This window comes from Pavona decussata, unplaced genomic scaffold, assembly GCF_977016875.1.
Source record: "Pavona decussata unplaced genomic scaffold, jaPavDecu1.1 SCAFFOLD_125, whole genome shotgun sequence".
Classification (NCBI taxonomy): domain Eukaryota; kingdom Metazoa; phylum Cnidaria; class Anthozoa; order Scleractinia; family Agariciidae; genus Pavona; species Pavona decussata.
In genome coordinates this window covers 390,001-405,000 of record NW_028145539.1, presented here as the reverse complement: position 1 = coordinate 405,000, position 15,000 = coordinate 390,001, and the positions used below count along the sequence as shown (strand labels likewise).

At 38.2% G+C, this 15,000-nt stretch overlaps 2 protein-coding genes across 2 annotated transcripts in view; both read right to left on the bottom strand.

Annotated features, from left to right (window-relative positions):
• The window catches only part of LOC146469263 (uncharacterized), an 8,500-nt gene extending 8,232 nt beyond the window's left edge, over positions 1 to 268 (bottom strand). The window contains exons 1-2 of the mRNA XM_085123515.1: positions 243 to 268; positions 18 to 103 (exon numbers count right to left, since the gene is read on the bottom strand). Of these exons, the coding sequence (XP_084979641.1) occupies positions 18 to 103; positions 243 to 253 (97 nt within the window). The 5' untranslated portion in view covers positions 254 to 268. The remainder of the gene's footprint in view (positions 1 to 17; positions 104 to 242) is intronic.
• Positions 269 to 4,533: 4,265 nt separating this feature from the next.
• LOC146469262 (chaperone Ric-8A-like) overlaps positions 4,534 to 15,000 on the bottom strand; it is a 10,629-nt gene continuing 162 nt past the window's right edge. The window contains exons 1-5 of the mRNA XM_085123508.1: positions 14,348 to 15,000; positions 12,583 to 12,940; positions 7,957 to 8,220; positions 6,842 to 7,058; positions 4,534 to 5,973 (exon numbers count right to left, since the gene is read on the bottom strand). The exon at positions 14,348 to 15,000 is cut by the window's right edge and continues 162 nt beyond it. Coding sequence (XP_084979634.1) covers positions 5,750 to 5,973; positions 6,842 to 7,058; positions 7,957 to 8,220; positions 12,583 to 12,940; positions 14,348 to 15,000 — 1,716 coding nt within the window. The 3' untranslated portion in view covers positions 4,534 to 5,749. The remainder of the gene's footprint in view (positions 5,974 to 6,841; positions 7,059 to 7,956; positions 8,221 to 12,582; positions 12,941 to 14,347) is intronic.

The following is a 15,000-nucleotide window of genomic DNA, read 5'->3' as shown; positions in this document are numbered from 1 at the left end:
TTATCTTAACCTCTTACCTGAAATTTTTAGTGGCAAATAAAAAAGCACTATAGCTGCCATAAGACGGATTTCTATGACGTGGAGACTTCGTACCGCCATGATTCTAAACAGACCAAATTATGAATGTATAGGACATTAGTTATATGCAAATTTTGTATCAAAGCTGTCAACTCTCACGTGATTGGCGGTATAAACAAAACTTTTTAATTGCTTTCCGGTTTCCCTTAATAAAAATTTCATACCTCCTTCTCATGTATGGACATGAAACGTGGGACTAAAGAAACCTTCGTATTCCAAACCAGTCCTCAAAAATGTAAGAAGACGTCCTTGTAACGAACTCTGATGGGTCAGATTTGTGGCGCAAACTTTTTTTCCACTCGCCTCTCACTCGAACAGGGAGCTTAAGCACACACGTTTTTGAGCCACGGACGGCAACCGGATACATGTATTGAATTTTCCCTTTTGGGAACGTTTTCATGCCATCGGGTTTGTAACGTCAAACCACGGTCATCAACAAGAGCTTTTCCTGTCCGTGGTTTGGACTTCCGGTTGCCGTCCATGGCAGACGAACGTCTGTGCTTAAGAAATCGCCGGTTTGTTGGCAAACAACCGGTTATAAACATATATAAAAGCAACGACATGTGCAGCCGCAGGTCGTCCTGGGAAGATTACAAGGAGACAACGACAAACAGAATTTCATCACCGCCTTGCTGGAATTACAAAGAAACGAGATCCCTGGAAAGACCAAGTCTACTAGCATACAGGCACCAAATACTCGATAGACCTCGATATCATCGATATCACCGGCTGAGGTTTCATTGAGAAATATCTATACTTGCAAGAAATATTGCCTGTTTCGATCCCTTTCGATACTGTTCACGTCACCACTCACTTGAAAAGTATACTGTTAATCCCCGGCTAAAACGATCAGACATTTTCTGCGGAGATCTTCCAAAAAGCTCATTAGACATGATTAGAGCTTGCTGGATCTCCTGCCTTATGAAATATTATATGATTGTAATGTATACAGTTGAACCTCTCCACAACGGCCACCTTGGGGACAGAAGAAAGTGGCCGTTGTGGAGAGGTGGCCGTTATGGGGAGGTGGGGGTGTAATATGACACCTTTTTTTCGGGAAGTACAACATATTTATTGTGCCAAGTTCATGCTTACTGTAGCCTATAATGACAATCCAATCTTAAATAATATATATAGATAAAAAACACAATCAAACGTAAATAATGTTTTGAATCAAAATGTTAAGGTGGGGCTCTGCCTGAATTTGAGTGAAATTTGAAGAGGTTTTAAGAATGGATAGAAGAAAGAAAATGATTTTTGGAACACTAACAGACAGTCGATAACCACGCAAGAGCACCCCAGGTTGCTAGTGGACTAACTTGGTATCCGTCTATTAATTATTAACTACAAATTCTAATTTTAAAACTTCACTAAATCTTCAACATTTCTTATTTCTTTTAATTTTACCAATCCTTCAAGAAAAATTATTTCTTTCCAAATATACCTAAAAATCACCCCAAAATTCATAAAACACCCCAAATCATTGATTTGTGTTATGAATGGAGGGTTTTTGTATTGCTTGAAATGCAAACAAGATATTTCCATTTGACCGATTTTAAGCGGCGTGAAAACGGCTTTCAGGTGAACCACCACCTTAACCGGAAAGACGAAACGAGCAAGGTTCGCAACATTCGCTATATTGTTATAGACAATTTATGCTTACTGCAGCATATGAATGGCACACAATTGAAATACGTATATCATTAAAATGGATACAGAAACGTAATTTTCCGAAGACAAATGTCGAATACTGCATCAGTTTATAGAAAAAGGTTTTTACACATGAAAAAGAACTGTGTACTGGCCGTTGACGAGAGGCTATTTTGGCAGTTGGGGACGCGCTTTAGTGGCCGTTGCCGTTGTAGAGAGATGGCCGTTGTAGAGAGGTTTAAACAAGAGCTAATGTATGGACTGTCCGCCGGGACAAAAAAAAGTGGCCGTTATAGAGAGGTGGGCGTTTGTGGAGGTTCGACTATATGTTTGAATGAAAAATAAGCGAATAAATATATAAAACAATTTGATCGTTCAGCCACCCCTGCAAACAAAACAAGCCCAAACAAAGAAACCAATCAGCAACACGTGACGTCATTAATTAATACTCACCAGACTCACGCCATAATTTCAGCGGTAATACTTGGAAAGCGTTATGTGGGCTCATTTGTTTTGACGTTTGATCACCAAACATTCAGTTGTGCGACAAACACGATGTTGAATGAAAGTGTTTGATCGTTTAACCAGGACTTACCGCAGACTTTCTTTGGCTCGTCATGTCACATAGGGGCTAAACCAATACTTCTCCTTTTGCGTATGCGCTGTTGCACTGAACTCGAAGGAAGTGTCACTGCTGCTAGGGTTATATGTTTTTGTTTAATTAATGTTCACGGACCACAAAGACTGTTTTCAGAGTGTTAATAGTGATAACATCAAAGAAAAGTCTTAAATGATGACGTCACAATATCGGTATCGATACGAAAAAAGGCCGAATAGGAGAAGCCCTGCAAATAAAACTGTAAATATCGTACTCGTATCGGATCGATTTGAAAAATTGGTATCGACCCACCTTTGGAGGATCACCAAGAGCGTTGACTAGTTCCTGTACGGTTGTCAGTAGAAAGGCTACTCCAAAACAAGGTTGGGCACATTATGATATTTACAAAACAGAATAAAAGAAATCTAAAAAATCAAATTAGTGTACACCTCGAACCAGGGCCCAGTTGTTCGAAGCCCGATTAGCTAATCCTGGGTTAACGTGAACTTTGATTCGAGTATATTAACTCGTCCAAAATATTTTTGTCCGTTAGTTTGGCCTTAGACTTTTCTTTTCCATTAGCTAAAAATGAGCCTTTAAAATCATTTTTAATGAGCGAGAGGAAAACCTTGGTTGACTCTTAATCGTGGATTAGCGTTAATCGGTTTCGAACAACCCGGCCCAGGGTCATTTTAATTCATGCCTAGCTAACGAAAATGTTTTTAACTTATCTCAGAGAGGTAGCCATGACAGCGGTACTCAAACCACAAAAATGGATATTCTCTCCCTAATGGAGCTCTATTCTTTCAATGCTCTGCAAATCAAATGGGCTTCTGTTCTCGTTTACTTCTGGGCCACCACATCACGATAAGAATACTAGATTGTGTAAACACCATAAGGCGTCCAGCCTTGTTTTGGAGTATCCATCCTAGGAACAACCGTTCGTGTTAAGGCTTTCTTCCTGACCCTCACGAACGGCCTACATGACCACGAAACGGATTGACCGAGATGAAAGATTGAAGAAGGCCTACAAAAACTAGGAAAACCTGCACGCAGATAGCCTCCTGCGCACTTTGGCCCGTCACGTCACGTTCTTGGGGAGGATTGCGTGACGTGATGACCCAAAGAGGTTAGCGCACAGATGTCTCCTATTTCCTTTGAGCAGAAAGAAGGCGCGCGCAGGCTAAAGAAGATCTAGAAAACGAAGACCAATGAATACTGCCGGCATGCCACTTCTTTTTAATATCTTTACAAGAATTCAATGGTCATATATTAACACTAATATAGATCTGAGCTGATTTTCCAGAAGGTGGCTACAGAAATTAAGCACATTTTGAGACTTTCTATGCTGAAGGAATAAGCTAGTCAAAGAGGAGAAAAGAGGACTTTTTTTGGAATTAGACATGACATTGACATCCGGGCATGAAATGAAACATGACCTGTGATCCGACAAAACAAGTGTGACATTTGGCAATTATTAACGGTGCCAGCCAACGCAGTTAAATCTCACCCAAAACCCGGTCTTTTAGCGCTCAAGGCTACTGGCTTTCTACAACAGAATCGGCTTAATCAGAGCAAGACAGCGTTTTAACTTGATTTTTCATCTTCATTCTAAATTCATGCTGCAACGTAGCCTCCAACGCAGTCGTTTTTAGGGGACTCGTATTACGTCCTCCCCACAGGAGGTAATACGAGTCCCATAAAAACGACTGCGTGGAAAGCTAGCTAGCTGCAACGCGAATCACGGCGATCGAACATCTGGAAATTATTAGCCTAACATCGCTACAGTTATAAGGTCGAAAAAGAATCGAATAGCTTTTCAAACTCACGGTTTTGAAGAGAAAATCCTTGTCAAGTCCTGCCTTTGCACGCTATTTTACTTGAAGTCCCGGATGTTGAAATGAACACTTGAACGGGAAAGGCTTTTAAAACGCCGTCTTCAACACGAAAAAATTAAGCACCTAGCCCCCTAGTCGTCAAAGAAATTACTCTACTCGGGCAAAACTGCTCTGGTATTCGGGCAGTAACAGGCTGTCAAGAGCAGAAAAATAACCAAACGCGCTGTGTAAAAAATGGTCGTAGTCACTTATTTGCTGAGAAAAGTAGCCTACAGGAATTCATTCTTTTTGATCCTATCAACAAGAAAAAGGCTCCACTGCCTGGCTGATACAGAGTTTAGCCGTGGTTTTACTCCATTACACTCATGCACACTAAAGTAAAAGTAAACTTTATTTAGCCAGGGTGGCCCATTTAGCTACATTATACTTATAAGAGGACTTTGTAGATAGCCTGTTCGAGACGTGCAGATCGATCGTGGATAGCGAAGAAAGGATTAGAAGCATGCGAAAACAATTCTGTAAGAAATCCTCTCTTCTTTTTCCCTCGCCATATTTTTCCTCCACGGTATCTGGATGTCTCGTAATGAGATTGTATTTCATTACTGACATACAATCGACCGAACACAATTTAGTTCCGAGTCTGATTCTCTGCTTTCCAGAGAGCATTGAATTATAGCCATACAGGAAAAGGACTACATCAATAGGAGTCAAACGGCCGCATAACCATCATCTCTGTACTCCAGCTCCCCAGAAAAAAAAAATTGCTCGCATGCATACTAAAAAACAGCTTTTAGCCGTATACGTTTCCTTTTTTATCAGTTACGTTTACTTTCTAACAACTATTAAATACCGCACTTTTTTTACTTCAGCCTACTCTGTAAGCAAACGGCCAACCTGTCTTTGGTAAAAAAAAAATCTGTTCTTTGTAATGCTAAACAGGAGATATGGAATGTCCGTTGGCAAGTAATAGTATTACTTTCAGCTTCCCAAAATGCATAAAACTGCAACACAGACGTGTTCAGAATATCTGCATTAGACAGCGTTTCACACAAGATATTAACCTAATTCTTCTAGACCTTTAACATGATTTTTTTTTATCATTTGGATGACCTTGAGTATAATTTTGCGACCAATACCAAGTAATCTTTTGTTTCATGGCAAGTTGCTGCAGGGGTAGTAAGACATGTGACTTTGTTGTAAACATCACAAATATTTTACAGCATGAGTTGCTATCATCTCACTGTACTATTGCCACATCACTTGTCATTTATCGTAGGAACTTTATCGCCAGCGTCTTTCTGGAACAAGTTTGTCCTGAGGCTTGCTCCTCTTATTTCTCCCTCACTCACTCATCCTCTCCACAGTATGCAAGAATTGTCCATCACTGACTATAAAATGTCATGCTAGGTCTGAGTAAAACATCACACAGAACAACGTCTTGGCCTCTCTGAAAGTTTCCTTATTGGCTATATACGCCAAAAGAAGCTAATGGCAGAAATGAAAACATTTTTAGTTTTTGATTGCTCACAGCAAATACTTTCAAGACACTGTTCACTGTTTCCACTGAATTGGCAGACTGCATTCATCATCCACTATTTGTATCATCTGTATTTCCATTTGCCTCATCTGGTGCCTTTGCCCCTTGACACTCCTGGAGCCTGCCATCAGGGCCCACCTGAGCTGTCTTGATCACACCCCTTCTGTTCAAGTCCTGAATCAGTGACGCAAGTTTCTCTGCTTCCTCCTCTTTTTCTTGTTCGCTCATTTCATCCAGAGGGTTAGGCTTCCCATCGTCCTTTGGAATAGCACCTGATAACAAACATGATGTTAATCCTGGTGTATTCACAATTAAAGCAATGGATCAGTTTGAGCCTGAGGTGGACATAAGATTCCCTCCAAATGGATTAATGAATCCATCTGTATAGTTACGTTTTAACTACTGGACAAAGTTGCTCATTATTTTACTAGACAGGGCCTAATTAACAAGAACAACATAGGACAAATGGCATGCAATCACTGATGCAAACTGATAAGATTTGATTTGACACAAAAAACTAAAAGCAATTAATAAAAACTACTGATTTTACTGCTAGTGATTGTCTCTGATTATTGATTTTACTTATTCCCAGATTGTAAAATCAATGAAAAACCATCATCAGAAATGCAATCATGGCTGGCCATGGTGCTACTCCAGGCATTATTTCCACCATCACCCCAAGTTTCTGTAACTCCTTTTCATCAAGCTGAGACAACTGAGAATTTGCTTCTTCGTTAGGTTTTTTAGCCATTTTGTACATGTAGGTCAAAACAATTTCTTTGCAGATGGCAGCATTTCCAGTCAAACAATACCATTCAAGCAAGAAAACGGTGCAAACAGTTAAATGGTTTCCAGTTCTGATTGGCTGGCTACATTATTTTCTTGTTTCTCATTGGCTCAGAGCAGCGGGCTAAAATTAAAAATATTTTAGCCTGCAAAATACGCTGCAACACCAAACAAAATTATTATAATGTGGGTTTCTCAGACCTCATGTAACACCCCAACAAAATACATGAGCGAGACACGAAACATGAGCACAAAGTTTCCATTGTGATAATACTACAGTTTATCCGATTCTACAAATTATCTAACAGTTTTTAATGCTGCTCTTAGTCAGTCATTGCTTGTTTGGTCACTTACCAATCATAGGATCAATCTGTGCCTTGTCCATGGCATATTCTTCAGTCTCTGAGTCATCATCATCTGATGAGTAATTGTCCCCATTCCCTTGGGATTGACCCCCTCCCATCAGGCCACGTGATGCCAGCAGTCCTGCAGCATTTCCGTACCCAGTATACTTAATAAGTCGATTAACATTCTCCTTGCATAAAACAAACAGGAAATCTGCAACTAGTTCCTGAAAAAATAGTAAAGTAACATTCAGCTTTAGGTTTGACACACTCACTGTTGATAAGATGCTAGCACTGACTGACCATTTAAATCAAATCATGGAGATGTCTTGTTTTACGTATTCCGAAAAAACTGGTAAATATTTGGGATTTTTCTTGACTCTGAGAGCAAACCTTTACAAACTGTTGAACAACACCCAGGAACTTTTAACTGCCACTCAAGTACAGCCTGTAGCCCAGCTGGCAGAGCACTGAACTGCAGATCATGGGGGATTGAAAATCAAATCCTGGCTGGACCAACTATTGGAGTCGTAAAATAACTGAGAAGAAAGTGCTGCCTTTGCTTCAACATCTGCAAATTGTTAGACCTTCATGTGGTTTGTATTGTCTCATAGAAATAATGATCCTGTCTTTAATTTGGGGCCATTAAAGAGCCACTGAGGATGTAATGAACCCTAGCTGGGACCAGTGCCCTCAGTGTTAGCAGGTGGTCAGCTTGGGCTGATTTCTTGTGAGTGAATGACTTTTCTAAGGGGATGAGAGATGACAACTCTTAAAAACAACCACGAGTCAATGGCAGTTTGCTGAATGCTGAAAAACACTTAAACACTTGAACTAGCAACCCATCTTAACACCAGGTCTAGCACTGATGAGTTCACTTTATTACACTAGATTCCCACCCTTGCAGTGATGAATCCAGAACTTCAAGTTCATAGAGGGCCAAAGCAAAGCAAGATACATGTGCAGATTGAAAATGTTCAGATTTAACAAACTTTGGCCACTAGGCCATAATTATGTTTTCTGACTAAGGGATGGGCCCAGAACCTCCCTGGCAAACACCACTGCCTTGTACCTCTCCTCCCAAACATCAACAAGCAACACAATTGACCAGTCTTTTGCATATACCTTGATATCTTCAAGTGGTGATGTCATTAACCTGACCAGTTCATTCCTTATCAAGTTGCCTTCTTCAGGGCGTGTGGTACCCACATGTCCAAGAGGCGGCAGCACTTCCATCCGTAGATACTTCCTTATTATTCTGTCGCCGCGTGCCATCTGACAGAATGCACTGACAATAGGCACAACATTCTCCTGCAGAGGCTGGCTAGCAGCTTGAAGACGATCATCAAGAATTTTTAGCATGGTCTGAATTGCAAGCATGTTGTAATTCTATAAGGGAAAGAGAGGAATCAAAGCAATGCAATGATAAAACCCCCAATATATCAATCTACAGTGGAACCTACATTTAATGAACCTCTATAATTATAACAGAGTCCTCGATACAACGAACAATATTCTTCAGCCTGGCCAAAGTTACAGTACAATGTATGGAACAGAACCTCGATACAACAAAATCCTTCTTATAACAAGCACAATCCACCGTAACACTGTTAAAAAAACAATTACTAACTATACCTCGATATAACGAACATTTCGGTTGTTTTTCCACAAATTTGTTATATCGGTGTTTTCAATATAACGAACCCTTAATATAACAAAGAAATTTCCCCAGTCCTTGGCACTTAGTTAAATCGCGGTTCTACTGTACTTTTGTTACATAGTTTTCACTGAGCAAAAGTTGTATGATTTTGAGCTGGAAGCCTCAGAAGCCTTGAATCTAATGAGGCTTATCTATGTACTTCTTGATACCAATACTTCTTGATGACTAATTCTTATACGGATTCTAATTAAAGTGCTTTGACGAAATAGTAGGTACTTTTTAACATAGAGTAAGGGATCCTAAACTTCTACTCTTGAATAGTAAGAATGAACTTTTGAGCATTTTAAACTATGTTGATTCTTATCCAAATCACAAGGTAAACTATTCTAAACATCTTATCCGTTACTATACATAGTAAATTTTCTAACATTTTGTTTTGATTGATAGAAAGAACAACATTTTTTAGTTTGTAAAACCTGCTTTTGCATATGCAAATGTTACAGAATAATAATACTGTGCTTAGATGCTAACATTAAATACTTACATGTACATGGCAATTACTTACTAGTGTTTCTAACCAAGCGTGATAGCCATACTGGGGAATATTGGCCTTAAAACAACCCAAGGCCAATATTCCCCAGTATAGTCCAGAACAAGTGAGTTTATTAGATGGCATCATTCACAAAACTAATGCTACAATCTGCTGATTTTACATTTGTGGTAACATTTTACTCTGTTCAAGGAAAAATTGTTTGGTACATGTATAATTGAAAATTCAAACTATGAACTTGCCATGCTCAGGACATATAACTTTTAAGGACAAAAACAAAATAAATGGTACTAATTATTACATTCATATGATTTTGTACAATAGTGCTAAAGGTCCTAGAAGCAGCAAATGAAAAACATAGCCATAGAAAACATTAGTAAACAAACGAAAATAAGACTTGTGATGCGAAACAGTAACAAAATTTTTTTCTCAACTCAGTTCCATAAATACTCAGTGCCCAGTCTTGGATTGCTGGGTTTTGAATCTAAAATGTTAGCAAATTAAATATCTGGTGGCCTTTATGAATAAATACCTAAATTACTGTGTTCATCTGTTTTCCAACGCACATCTGTCTGTTTGCAAAATGCTTGCATGTTCATAGAAGTTTTTGCCCACAAAATAAATTGTCCAGGATTCTTTTGATCAGGCCCCAAATGGTTTAGATGTCCTTGGTGAACCAAAAGTTCATGAAAAAAAACCCCACTGAATTCAATAATCTTCATGAGCAGGAAATCAGTTTTTTAAAGTGACCAACAAATGATCTGCATACCAGGTACACTGTAGTTTAGGCCAAAAACTCACACTCTTTTCAACCACTAAGTGAACTTCTCTTGTTTGTATGGGTGAAAGCTAAGTTTGGTTCTGTTTGTGAGCCATTTTGTCAAACAACTCAACTATTTAAACTCTTGTAAAAACTACTTCAACTTTGCTGAATGAAAACTGACAACTGCTGTAGTCAGTTGCACTGAACTCAACCATAAATTTTTGCATGAAGGATATAATTTATTCAATACGGCTTCCATAATCCAAGAGATATAAGAAACTTAATTTCAGACAAACAGTAATTTAGATTTACACTGACTGTAACAACAATTATTCCAAATACTGACTGTTCTTGTTTTACATGTATATAAAAGACAGGAAACTTCTTCTTGAAGTGACACATTCACATTTGCCAGGCACTAACATCTTTCAAAATACTCATGCCTCGGCATGGGTACTACAGAATCCTGCCCTCAAATTAGCCAATCAGAACATGTTATATCCACTACAAACATCAGCCATACAATTAAATAAAGTATATACATTTACAATGTACTAACGATAATGACAAATACAAAAAGAGGTGATCAAGGGACAATGATAGATTAACATGTTTCACTTGCTGACAAAGAATTGTTTTTTTTTTCATTTGATATGCATGGCTTCTCTTAGGTTCAGTTGAAAATAAGTGCAGGCAGAGTATATATCAGAAAACAAGCAAATGAATTCTGAACGTGAGAGTTTTTTGGTCTCAGCAATGTAGATGGCATTAATTTACAGCCAGTGCAAGTAAATAATTATTATTTGCAGATAACACAAGAACAAAATCCCTGTGGCACAGAGTCTTCCAAAAACATAACTAGGTATTAACAGAAGTGCAGTATCACCTAACTAGTCACCTTAACTTGTGTGTATTTTGTGTGAAATACATGTAACCTTAATTTTTCTATTGGAAAACGACCTCATTCTTGAAGGTATTTGGATCCTTCCATTACATTATTTAGGAAATTTGTATTGCTAACTGAGCTGTTACTAAATAAAATTAATGTCATTTATGGGTAAATATTTAAAAATAATAGAGAACCCATTACAGAACCCTTGGGCACACCAGAACTTCTTTCTTTTCTTTTTCTCTTTTCTCCAGATACCTCACCATTGGTATAAAAGCATTTGCTTGGTTACATAATAATAATTATAATACATTTGAATACATATATCTACATAAGCAACTTTTTTTGCAGCTCTGCTTCATTGGTGAAAGAATACATGTAGCCCATGAAAAGACATTTCATAATTTTCCCTTGTATTAGAAAGGGAAAACTGCAAAAATAAGACATCCCTTTTTTACACTCACTTGAAATTTTATTCCAAATCTAGGGCACAGGTTACTTACAACAACACCTGCAAATTACTCTGTGCATTCTTATGCAAAACACTCTAATCCAGATCCTGCCTGTCAGCTTTCTTCATTGCAATGAATCAAAACATACCAAATAATATTTGTTGCCTTGAATGATTTCTCTGAAAAAGTGACTTTATTGAACAAATTGTTTAATTAGATTTGATTGTTTATTTGATTCATTCATTCATGTATTCACACAGCCACTAAAAAATTTTTTTGATAAAGGTAGATATAACATAACTTTCCTGAGACAATCATATGTTTGAATGATCAAAACAATACAAACTTGTTTTAGTTTACATAATCACATTATACAGTTTGAACACCAAGAATGTAACCAGCCTTTCGCACAACTTCTTCTTTAAAAAAAATCTGTACTCAGGGTGCAGCTTATCAACTGGTGTTTAGGTTAATAAAGCAATCATAAAGCAAGTAACAGAGGAAGAAGACCTTGTTCTGAGATCATTTAAAGAACAATGCTTCAGTTTTCAGTGTCAAATTATAGAGCAACTGGTCAGTGTCAACAACCACATGAGGTTTCTCCAAAATCAAACTGTCATGACCATACCAGATCAGAGTACACAGGACTTACGAAGATAATCAACATCAGTACAGATATTGAAATCAAAAGAAATTTTATCTGTAACACATCCTTACTCTTTCTCCTAAACCTAACACAATTGTGGAACAGTCTTTCCTCCGCTGTTCACCAAGTCCCTTTCTCTCAGCAGTTTTAAGCATAATGTGTTGAAGTGTATGAAATTTCCAACTTATTTGTTTTTCACTAGGGATTGAGCAGCATCAATTTTTCACACTCATTTAAGGCTTAATTTTAGCGCCTTAAATTATGATCTTTTTAAGAGAAATTGGTCTGACTGTTTCATCTGTTTGTGCTCTGTGTGATGCAGCTATTGAAAATGCCAAACAATATTTTTTGCTTTCCACAAGTGTTACTGCTCTGTGTGAAATACTGTTTTCTTCCAATGCACACTTGTTGGGAGATAGATGGCTTTCTTTTTTTTAGCTGTTTAGCTGTGTTTAGCTGTTTCTTGTTCTGACTTGTTTCTTGTTGACCGTGATGTTTAAACAGCATTAGCTCTCTCAATGAGCACTTTTTTTGCTCTTAGAGCAAATGTGGAAACAAAATGTTATTTAAATAAAAGAACCCTAAACAAACAGCTTACTGTTCACTTGGAAAAGGTTCACAAATAGTATTTTGCTAATACATAGTTCGTATTCAATCATATAAGGAACAGGATAAAATGCATACAGGCTACACAGAGATCACTTCATATATGTAAGAAAACTGGCAGCCACACATGTGATAGATGACTGTCCTACTATGAAGAGGGAACAGAAAGACATACAGGTACACACCTCAAACTGGATCCTAAATATCTTTGATGAAGCTCTGGAGTCATAATCTTGAGCAAGCTTTTTACAGACACTTGATGGCATTGTCCAAAGCAGATGTTTAAGACATGTCGCTGGCATGTTGCTCAAAACATTTATGGCATGGTTTGGAAGATTCTCTGGCTGTTCAGGCAAAGGTGTGAAGTGCACTAAGATGGAACGTACAATAAAAACAATCCTTTCACAGTGTTCAACAGTGTCTTTACTGTCAGGCTCAGGCAGATTGATTGTAATGTTAAACATGGTTTTGAGGATTTCACCAGACAGGCGAATTTCAGTTTGTGTCATTGTGTAAATATTGGGAGCTTGTTCAATTGCAGCCCTATGAGAAAAAACAAAAAGAGGAGGTTACCATAATAATATTATTATTTAGGCCCAGTTAGTATCAAAAACAGAACCGCAGTGAAAATTTCTAAGTAGTCCATTTGGCAGTGTACAATCGATTTGTAAAATACACTGCCAAATGGACACATTTTGTAAAAGCATAATGGAGTCATGCTAATAAAATGCAATGTTCACAAAAGGAAAATTTAAAAGTCCAGACCTATGGTACACTGTAAAATAAGATTCAGGACAGACTTTTTTCTCTTTGACTGACAGAGCAGGTGGCACAGACAGTTCAAGGCAATACACCATTCCACAGTAAAACAATGTAAGAACCAACCACAGTAAGTTCCATATTGATAACATAATTCTACATCTTGATGTGCATTGCAGTCTACATATACATGCATCTCTGACTGGCTAAAATCACCAGAGTGCATTCCATATATGTCCCAGACCAAAGATAGGCAAGAGTTTTGAATCTCAATGCTGAGCAGCCGCTGAAGCCCCTAAGCCAGAAAAATATAATGCTGACTGCCTGTAGACTCTTATTCCTACATTGGGAAATAAATCCTGGACATTTTTGGACAAAACAGTTTGTTTGAATGGTGGATATTTTCAAAAGTCTAGGTAATGTTTTCGTCATTTGGCGCCTTTGAGGTAATCTAAAGCTGGGCATTACCTCCATGTTATTTAAATGCCACTTTACGTCAAAGACCACAACCATGCGTCAGTAATTACCAAGCAATTTGGAAACCCACACCGAAAATCTTCAGCATAATCTACATACACATGCAGCCTGGTCAAGTCATTTCTGCAATCAGTATTTGGGAACCAATCAAAAGTCTTCTGATAGATGTTCCAAAACATCTATTCATCAAAACACCAAAACATCAAAACATCTACATCTTTGGCATGTTCCAAAACATGCCAAATTTCATCAAAAAGCATTTTGTGATGGGGACAGGGGGCAGGAAGAGGGTTAGTAACCAGGAGAGAAATAATAATAATAACAATAATTTTATTAATTTATATTGCGCAATAATTAATACTCTAAACTAAAGAACTTAACTAACCATAGAGAAAGGTGAGTATAGACAAGAACTGCAGGGATGGCCCAGCAACCTTAATCACAGAGCTGTCATTAAGGGTCATAACCTGTAACTCCTGTTACGGTTGAATATCCTTGAAAGAACCTTGATGTTACAGGTGATCCTGAAGTTCTGGAATCATTTCACTCAGAAAGCAATTAAAAGTGTTATGGATGAGAAGCTCAATAAAACAAATAAAACCTTAATGGTGGCCCTGTTAATGTACTATTTCGTTATATCAAACAAAATTAAAAATATGTATATGGGTTGTCAGGTGACAATATTATTTAAAGAGGGAAGTGATGGCTTCGTACCTTTCTAGCACGGTCAGAGTGTGCAGCCTAGCTCCAGTCAGTTGTCCACAGCCATCCTTGACTTTTGTTTCATGGCATACCTTTCGTTGTTCCTTTCCTGGAATACAGCTGTCTAATGCATGAGTCAGGACACAAAACCCATTGTTAGCAACAACTTCAACTCTCGCGGTGTTTTCTAGGGCGGTTAATAAGAATAGAAACCTCATGTCATAGTACTTAACATCGGAAACCAACAAGCTATTCTCGAACCATCTTTGGGTTCTAGCTATGATCGCCTCGATGCACCGCAGTTTGAAGCAATGTTGCCGGGCTACAGGGCTGTGATAAACTACGTTACATAAACATTTTAGCGCTTCAATAACAACATCACTATTGGCGACAACTCGCTCCACACTGTCTTTGTCACTACTCGTTCTGTGTGCGACATCGATCGAACAAGTATTCCTCTCAGCTTTAGTTCCTTCCGGCGCAAGTTCAGCCAACGACAGTAGGACAGAGGTAGATTTTTCAGAAGTAAGCGATCCTAAACCATCTTTATCCCGGCTTAAAATACGCAAAGCTGAAATGGCGTGTATTTTGAACTCCAGTCCATGGTGTTTAGTTGTCAACTCGCTAAGAATCACATCAATGAAATTCTTCCTAAGACTGACATC